General features: G+C 40.5%; 1 protein-coding gene across 2 annotated transcripts; it reads right to left on the reverse strand.

Moving 5' to 3' along the window:
• Window positions 1-7489: 7489 nt before the first annotated feature.
• Window positions 7490-9497, reverse strand: LOC114911315 (DELTA-actitoxin-Afr1a-like). 2 transcript variants are annotated; one of them, XM_029255092.1, is made up of 3 exons: window positions 9413-9497; window positions 8518-8662; window positions 7490-8302 (listed from the first exon to the last, which is right to left on the reverse strand). In XM_029255092.1, exons 2-3 carry the CDS (start codon window positions 8643-8645, stop codon window positions 7873-7875), a joined length of 558 nt encoding a protein of 185 aa, XP_029110925.1. In that variant the 5' UTR covers window positions 8646-8662; window positions 9413-9497; the 3' UTR covers window positions 7490-7872. The 2 variants fall into 2 exon arrangements, with proteins under 2 accessions (XP_029110925.1, XP_029110924.1); XM_029255091.1 differs by having other exon boundaries at window positions 8518-8665.
• Window positions 9498-9700: the final 203 nt, after the last annotated feature.

Here is a 9700-nt window from a genome sequence, read left to right on the forward strand (position 1 = left end):
GAGGGGATACACCCAGGATGGGACACCAGTTCGCTGCAAGGCACCCCAAGTGGGACTTGAGCTCCAGACCCACCAAAGAGCAGGACCCGGACCAACCCACTGCACCACCGCACCCCCTCCGAAGGCAGTACCTCTAACAAAAATGCTACCAGCTATGTGGAAATTTTGAAAACTCTCACATTTCTCAATTTTTCAGTCCAAAACTGTTAAGAGGACACAATAAAACATCACCACCATAATGACAACTAAGTGTGACTGGACTATGGAGTCAGAACTACAGTAAGTTGAACATGAAGTGGCAACAGGCAAAGAAATTGCCTTAGTATTGACTTCGTAGTTCAAGAGGGACACAGAGACCAAGATCTCCACAGGTTACAGGAAACAGCAAGACAAAAAAGAAATGAAAAAAGAAACTGAAAGTAGAGTGGAATGCCACTGAGTCATTCCCGGGAAATTTCCAGTATACTCTCCACTGCCCCCCTCTGCCTGATTTTTTTTTTTTTTTTTTCCCCAAATAGTTTAGTTGATTAAATGTATCAAAATTGAATAAATCAACTGTCATACATAAAACATTTTCACTGAAAGCTCATTTTAGGAACTGAAATCATACCTTTTTATTAATAGTGAAAGATAAGGTATTGCAGAGGTCAGCAAACACTGCAGTTTCCTGCTGCTGTCAGAGATACACCCCCCTTGGTATGCAGATGGACAGAGAGCCAATCGTGTGATCTGGAGGAAATTGAAAGTCCTCTTCATGTCCTATTTAACACTGCAGTGACATTGTCCTGTAGTCTTCTGTGAGGGTAAGAACATAACGTTGGAAATCAGAATAACTACAGACGAGCTGCAGGAGGGGGGGTGCGGTGGCGCAGTGGGTTGGACTGCAGTCCTACTCTCCGGTGGGTCTGGGGTTCGAGTCCCGCTTGGGGTGCCTTGTGATGGACTGGCGTCCCGTCCTGGGTGTATCCCCTCCTCCTCCAGCCTTACGCCCTGAGTTGCCGGGTTGGGCTCCGGTTCCCTGTGACCCTGTATGGGACAAGCGGTTCTGAAAATGTGTGTGTGTGTGTGTGTGTGTGTGTGTGTGTGTGTGTGTGTGTGTGTGTGTATTTTACTAGTAGGGGTGTGGTGGTGCAGTGGGTTGGACCTCAGTCTTGCTCTCCGGTGGGTCTGGGGTTTGAGTCCTGCTGGGGGTGCCTTGTGATGGACTGGCGTCCTGTCCTGGGTGTGTCTCCTCCCTCTCTGGCCTTATGCCCTGTGTTACCGGGTAGGCTCTGGTTCCCTGCGACCCCGTACGGGACAAGCGGTTTTGTGTGTGTGTGTGTGTGTGTGTATTTTACTAGTATTCAAATCAATAAAAATATTAATTTAATGTGGGGGGTGGAGTGGCGCAGTGGGTTGGACTGCAGTCCTACTCTCCGGTGGGTCTGGGGTTCGAGTCCCGCTTGGGGTGCCTTGTGATGGACTGGCGTCCCATCCTGGGTGTGTCCCTTTCCCCCTCTGGCCTTACGCCCTGTGTTGCCGGGTAGGCTCCGGTTCCCCGTGACCCCGTAAGGGACAAGCGGTTCTGAAAATGTGTGTGTGTGTGTGTGTGTGTATTAATTTAATTTTTTTGTGCCATGAACACTAATAGTATGATGATGCACTCAGCACTCTGTAACATCCTAAAAGCAGCTGAAACCCCATATGTATTCAATAATTCAGGGTAAAAATAGTCAGTGCTTTCAAACATTTTAAAGAAATAGATATCATTTGTATAATTGCACAGTTAATTTGCTTTATGACTGACAGCTTTTTATCTTTTTGCAGCCAGAAGCACTTATAAATCATACAATCCATTTCTGCTTCTCACAAGCATGCATTAGGAGATGATTACAGTACATTAATTTTCCCCTCAGATTATAATGTTGCAAAATGAGTCTAAAAAACCAAAAAAATATATGTTTTTACACCTCAGCAATTTCACTGTATCATTGTTTCTGTAGCAATGGGGAATAAAATACAGTATTTAAATTGAACTGTAAACATCCATATTTTTCTGTGTCCACACAAGTATATTTGTCCTCTTCTTTACAGTTTACGGCCACATAACAGATTATTTAACATTTCTGAAAAGCAGTATATTTAATGTGACTGCTGTCCTGAAGAGCACATTTAGAAGCAGATATTCATGTTTATTAATGTTTATAATCTCATTTGAATGAGTTTCCTGTAAAAACCATATTAGATCATATTGCTTTCTGGAAGCATCCAGATTTTCACATGTTTTATGCTTTTGAACTGAAGAAACAAATATTATAGTATATATTCTCCCCTGACAGATGACCACTAAATCACTTTAAATCTGCTCTGTGTCACAGTTATTGCCATACATCTTGCAAGTTCTCAACAACTGTTCCACTGGTCAAGCAAAGTGAGAGGCCATGGCAACTTCAGGGACTATGAAACCAATGACATCTAGTCTTCTGGGTGCTGGAGGTACATTTAATCTTCTACACAAGTCTACAGCATTGCTTTCAGAACCAGCAAGCAAAGCTAAAGAAAATACTTCTGCAAACTGTATGATAAGAACTATTCATGTTTGTAGATCTTAACTGGAAACTACCTAGTAGGCCCTTCAAGATGAGTGGTTTGTTACACTTTATAGTGTTCAAGGGAAGGTGATGCTGAGAGTTTTGTAGTATTCTACCACTCCATGGTTTAAATTTTATAGTATATGAACATAAGATTGCATGTACTATTTTATTTATTACGCTTTCATCTCTGTCGTGCCTTGGCTCCGCCCAGAAGTTAAGTATGCCGGTTATTTAAACCATTTACTTTTATGCAATATACAGAATGCATTATCATTGCAGTTTTCACATCTTGTGGATAAAAGCAAATATACAGCATTTTGAAAATAGTCATAAAGATGTAATTGCTGAGCAGCACATAGAGTAGCTAACAATTAATTAATTGGTCTTATAATCTGAATGTTGCTGATCCAAGCCACTCAGCCTGCTGCTGCTGTAGTACCCTAGATCAAAATGCTTGCCCTGAATTGCTCCCATAGAAATACCATGGTCTATAGATGAGATGGGACAAATAATGCAGCTACGAATCTAATATCAACCAATAATCTAATGCTTGGGGAAAAAATATATCAAATATGTGTATATATCAAAATGTTTTAGAAATGCTTGTTTTACTTTGCAGATCAGGCAATGAAGACTGAGGAGAACATTGTATGGGTTGGGGATATAGATGGTATCCCTGTCATTGGCACTGTAAGAGAAGGTGTGGAGTGGGTTCTTGCAGTAGCCAGCGGTGATGTTCCTCTGGCCAAAGAGAAAGAGCAGGCCATTATCAGTGGGATAATCTGTCAAGAACCTGGAGCTCTTTATTCAGGAGGGCTGGGTGTTAAAGGTATGTGAATTTCTCACACGTGAAACAATTATGATATTAGTTATTTCAGCATATATTGCTTTACTGTGTTATATTCTGTGGGAATTCTACATGAACTCCATGTTTTCTTTCAGGTATTCCCGAAAAAGATCTTCTTCGCTATATTTCGGAGATGACGAGTTGGCGATCGGGCCAAGAGGGAGAGCACCACAGTCTGTTTCAGATGCCAAAAAACAGATCTTGGAGAAAACAACAAAGAACGTTCAGCAGGCCTTACTAGACATCAACATTAAGTATGAGGAAGTGTTATCCTTCACTTCCGATAGGTCAAAAAGAGGCGAACATGTATTTAACAACAACATTCTAAAGATTCACAAAAGAATCATAGACGATGCCTCAATCAACATTACTAAAGACCTTTACAATGACAAACTCTTGGAGGCCTTTGTTACCGAATTGCAGAACATAATTAAACGTGGTCCTCTTCCTGAAGAGCACAAGGAGGACATTGAGATTAAAATGGTGGTGGAAATAGATCAGAATGAGCCATATATCAATTCCAATTCCATTGTTTATGGAAGGTATGTTGAGAAACTACGTTGCACTATCATGGAGAGCTTTCAGAGGTACAAAGCGCATGAGAGCAGATGTCTGGAATTTTTACACAAAATAGTTACAGCAGCAAATCATTGGGAGGTATATGTGGACCCTTTTGCCAAGCTCAAATGGTTGAGTTTGAAAAGGGGCAATAGTGAAAAATTTCAAAAAGTAAAAAGTTCTGTGGTAAAAATGTTCGAGGATTTATATGAGACAACTGGGAAAGCATGTGTTGATCGTTCCAGTTAGACATGAAATGAACTCAGGGATCACTCAGGTTGGTGAAGGTTTCATCCTAAAATCCATCTTTAAAAGTTTGCAATAGGTGGTTATGATTGTATGCTTCTGGTGAGAATCATTTTTAATCATGAGTTCTGCTGCCTGCATTCAGCATTATAATATTAGCTTATTTGTCCATGTTAACATGTTTTCCAGAATGCAGAGGTTTGCAGCCCAGTCTGAGCATCTCCTGTGTATGTTGGGTTTTGTGAAACTCTTAACCGACTTGATTTCTTGAGATATACCAGTTACAGCAAAGATATTATACCATTGCTGTAGCTGTGTTTGTGCTAAAAAACTGTTTAGTGAATGAACTGGAAAGTGATGGTAAAAGTTTTTGCTAATTAACATTATTTAGCTGCACAAAAACTGTTGACTGTATATTTACTGTAATTACTGTGCAGCTGAAATGAATCCCGCTATTGAGTGTACTAATGAAGGTGCATAAAATAATGTGACTGAACATTATGTGAAATTATCTGAAATGATCCCATTAAAAGTAAACCTAACTGACATTTGTGATGAGTGTATTTATTCTTCTATTGACCTTCAAAATTTCGGTTTATTACATTTTACAGAGAAATAGAAAGGTGTGTTTATGGAAAATCCCACATTTATGGATGTGAAATAAACATGATAGCTGTAGAAATACATATTCTTGTTTTAGGAAGAAGTTGAGGCAAACAGTTTTTTTGAATTTTTTTTTTTTTTTTTCACAATATCACTTAAAAGTGAGCCCTCCTACAACATAGTTAATTGCAGCAGTGATCCCAGAGCGCAGCTTTCTACGCTAGAGTTTTTCTTTACGATTCTAGTACATGTGCTTATACAGTAATTCATCACACACTTTATCCTTCTCAAACATCCCCAAATGCAAAAAAAAATTCTTAAACTGATTTTAGTCAAAGGGCACGGAGAACATGATGGCCAGGCAATCAAAGATGTGCTTTTCGTTTTCAACAACGTTGTACGTCAGAAACCCCACGGAACCAGTAGCACATCCTGAGGTTTTTCCAAACAAACACATTTCTGTCACACCTGGTCTCACGGTGGGCTGTGGGGAGGTGTAGCAGTAACCTCTGTATGTGCACACCCTGGTTGAAGTACCAAACGTGATCAGAGAATATGTCTGACCATAAAAGCAACAGCAGAATACCTACTTACTGGCGGTCTGGAATATGAAATGTATTGAAACAAACAAAACAGACCAACTTTTTAAATGATGTGCTTTTTGATGACATTTTTAGTTACACTGACTGTGAAACACTGATGGTATCTACATTTGCATTTACATTTATTCATTTAGCAGACGCTTTTGTCCAAAGCGACGTACAGCTCAGGAAAAAGTACAATTTATGCATTACATTAAGAGAAAGAGACACAGCTGCAGACATGTGACTCAAGTAAACCTAGTTTGTTACCTACCATTTGCTGCACCGAGGTTCATTGTTCGAGTAGGTGCATAAGGTAAATACTGACTAGGAGACATTGGTTTTTCTTTAACTATTTAGAACAATGTTCAAATTACTGTGGGTTCTCAAGCATTGCAAGGCCAGAACTTGTTTGTAAAATGTGGCTCTTCTTGTTGTGCAGTTCCAGTTGGACAGGATTGCTCTGTGATGGAGCTGAGATGTATGTCTGAGATGTATGATTGTGATCAGCTGAACATCAAGCAAATAGCTTGAGAGGCTGGTGCAGCAGCAAGAGCAATTTGTAAGTTATTATTATTATCATCATTATCACAGACATATAGTATTTACCTTCTGTTGGTCTTCACTAGGGGGGTGCGGTGGCGCAGTGGGTTGGACCGCAGTCCTGTTCTCCCGTGGGTCTGGGGTTCAAGTCCCGCTTGGGGTGCCTTGCGGCGGACTGGCGTCCCGTCCTGGGTGTGCCCCCTTCCCCCTCCGGCCTTACGCCCTGTGTTGCCGGGTAGGCTCCGGTTCCCCGTACGGGACGAGCGGTTCTGAAAATGTGTGTGGTCTTCACTATTTCTGTGTTTTTGGTACTTAGTACTTTACTTCCCTCTCAGCGCACTGGACTTTAAGTGAGAAAGAGCATTTCTCATTAATAAAGTGAATTGTCTTCAGCTGGGTTGGTCCATGTTAACTGTTTTTTCAATAATGCTGCTACATTTGGCACAATTTAATAACACCAATCTCATATACCACTTGTATAAAATGTTTCAGCTCCCATACAGTCACTATTTGCATTTTTCCATTATTTTGTCCTGACACACTTTGCTTGATTTGTGTTGGGTATGACTTACCTTTTCAGTGTATTATGACATGTACATGTTCATATATAGATATAAACATGAATACATGCGTAGTTAATGTAGCTGCACTAGTCTTTCAGTGACACCTTTATATCAAGGGATTCTATTTCTAGATCAGTCCAGACAATAATCAACAAACAGATACGGCCTCATTATTAAGGCCAAATAACAGTGTGATCCAAATCCATGAAGGTCTGTTCTTTATCATCTTTGCACAAAAGATGTTGATTCTTTCATGGCAAACAGAGGACATGGAGGAGGTTGGAGCCAAGTGCAGGATTGTTTATTCAGTACCAAAGGACAAGACGCGAACTCGTGGTCAGGGATGGGCAAATAGTCGGTGGATTGGTGAACTGAACAGAGGCTAGGATCTGAAGTAGTGGTTGGGGGACAAGGCAGGTGGTTGTTACGAAAGACACGTGGAGAGGGACGATGAAGAACAGGACTTGGGAAAAGCAAGGCGTGGTACATTTGTTACACTTTATGTAACGAACAGAAGGGCTGGTTGTCTCAAGTGAGATTCCGCAACTGGGAGGTGGTTGAGTGGTGTCTTTTGCATCCAGGTGCTCCTATTGAAGCCAAGTGCTGCTGGGTAGGGTGTGGTCGTGACAGAAACATTTTATTTCTCAGAAGAACAGTCAGTAAAAAGAAACTAAAACAGAACTTACTTGTCCACAACAATTGGCCGCATACCAGCACATGTTTATGGCTTTTGTTCCAGAAGGAATCTAGGTTCTTGTTAGTGTTTCATTCTTTACGTGTTTCGCAGGTCTTCCTGTAGCAGTTGGAACTGTATTGTGTCCTTCATGTTCAGTAATCACACTCATCAGACAGACACACTGCCTTCCAGCAGCTTGTCATGGTTGGAACACATCTTTTTCTTCAGTATTCCTATGGCATTCATCAAGCGGTGGTTTTTAAATGTTTCACACTAGGAGACCAGACACATCAGGCAGGACTGGACAGTTTTATTCTTTATCTCAATACCGACACCTTGGAGACATTTCTAAAAACTGAGAAAATGTATTTCAAAATGAAGTGTTGCATGCCAGTAATGTTCTGGACACCTGCAGTCTTAAGACCAACGTGTCCAAAATCACTTCTGCATAATCATGTGCTCTTTTTCTATCCCCTTTCCCTGTTCCCACATTACATGTACATTGCAATTACACACATGGATTTAGCAGATGCTTTTTCCAAAGCGATGTACATCTCAGAGAAAAAAAACACAGTGCACTACATCAACAGAAGAACAGATTAGGAAGAAGTTGAGGCAAACAGTTTTCTTGACATTATTTATTTCACAATATCAATTAAAAGTGAGCTCTCATGCAACATAGTTAATTGCAACAGTGATCCCAGAGCTCAACTTTCATCACTGATTTGCCCATTGGAGACATGGTTCCTCTCACTTTGAACCTTTCCAGTTTCTCAATGTAGCTGATTTCACTTCCAACACTCTTGCTACGACAGAATCTTCCTTTTGCATCGTAGTACATGTGTTTGTAAAGTGATTCATCACACTCTTTATCCTTCTCAAAAATCCCTAATGCAAAAAAGTTCTGATAGTGGTTGTAATTATAGGGCACGGAGAACATGATGGCCAGGCGACCAAGGACGTGCTTTTCCTCTTCAACAATGTCGTACGTCAGAACCCCCACGGCCCCAGTGGCACCTGCTGTGGCTTTTCCAAAAAAGCACATCTCTGTCACCCCTGGTCTCACGGTGGGCTGTGGGGGGTTGTAGCAGTAACCGCTGTATGTGTACACCCTGGTGGAAGGACCAAACATGATCAGAGAAAATATCCAAGTGTAAAAGCAACTGGATCTCTGGTCTATGAAATGTAGTGAAACAAACAACAGAGACCAACTTTTAAAATGATTTTCAGTTGCACTGACTGTGAAACACTGATGGTATCTCTAAAGTAAGTACTCACTAGGAGAAATTGGTTTATATTACACTGTTCAGAACAATGTTCGACTCACTGTGGGTTCACAAGGCTGTGGGTTTTGCTGCAGTTGCTCAGACTGATGGAAACACAGCGGTCGGTGGCATTGTGATACTGTTGCAGAATCGCATTTACCAGCGTTGCTCCAGAACCAAATCCACTCATGTTTCTTGTGATCTGAGCTACTTTATGAGACAATGTAGAAGAAATAATGAATAAAAACTGTACTGCAAAGCTACTGGGTGGCTATCTTTTTTCATACTTTTTATATTATTCATTTGCTATTTTGCTGTTTTGCATAAACTTCATAAACTGCAGCATGAGATAAACTTGAAACTTGAAGGTTGTTGGTTTGAAGACCATGCCCTTCCACTGTGTTTGTACCCTAAAACAAGGTACTTCATCCAAATTTTTTTTGGAAATTTGCTGTGTAAATGGTTTATGTTCTATACGAAGCACTGGACACAAGCATCAGCTAAGAAAGACGTTACTTTTTATCCTTTATAAATTTCATCATGATCTTCAAGTCCAAAGGTAAAATTCTCTACATATCCAGTGAGAAGTTTCTACTACAACATGTATGCTAAATAGCCAGTGTACGACGGGAAGACCTGTAGAATTTGTTAAAAGAGATTAATCTTAAAAGAAGTCACTTTATTTCTCCCGTTTTTATCCTTCAGCTGATGTCACATTCTAACATGGTATAAAAGTAACTGCTTCATCCCACAGGAGGTGTTATCTTGTCTTGCAGCTAATATCTAACTCTGGTATCCCTTAGATAAATGCACATAAAATGTAAAACCTTCAGAGTAACAGCAATAATCTACAACATGAGTAATGTTAAAATGCACAGAAAAAGAGAAGGAAAGTGATGTGAGTGTATTTTGAAAGATTTCTAAACAGTACCAATCAAGCTAAATAATGCAGGTTACCTTAGAAAAGGAGCAAAAAGCAAAGCTGACTTTTTTAAGTGGAAGTGGTGGTTCAGGTTACTTCAGATGACTCTCCCAGTCCTGTTTCAATGAACACAGAGCCTATATTTAAATTGAGCTCCGAGTCTTGGACTATCCCCCTTTCAGGTCAAGATACACCCATTATAAAGTGACACCCATCGGATTTTTCGAAATGTTTAACTTCTTCAGCTGCTCTGGCATCTAGGTAGACTGGCTCAAATTTCCTTACCCAACAGCGTTTGGCACCATGCCTGAACATTATTGTTA

The sequence above is a fragment of the Scleropages formosus genome, chromosome 9 (assembly GCF_900964775.1).
Source record: "Scleropages formosus chromosome 9, fSclFor1.1, whole genome shotgun sequence".
Taxonomy (NCBI): Eukaryota; Metazoa; Chordata; class Actinopteri; order Osteoglossiformes; family Osteoglossidae; genus Scleropages; species Scleropages formosus.

What these genes read in the sequence shown, in the direction of transcription:
- LOC114911315 (XM_029255092.1), bottom strand. Translation starts at nt 8,645, where the DNA reads ATGAGTGGATTTGGTTCTGGAGCAACGCTGGTAAATGCGATTCTGCAA. An exon ending in CACAGCCTTGTGAACCCACA is followed by an intron (nt 8,303 to 8,517) that starts GTGAGTCGAACA and finishes TCCTTCCACCAG; the next exon opens with GGTGTACACATACAGCGGTT.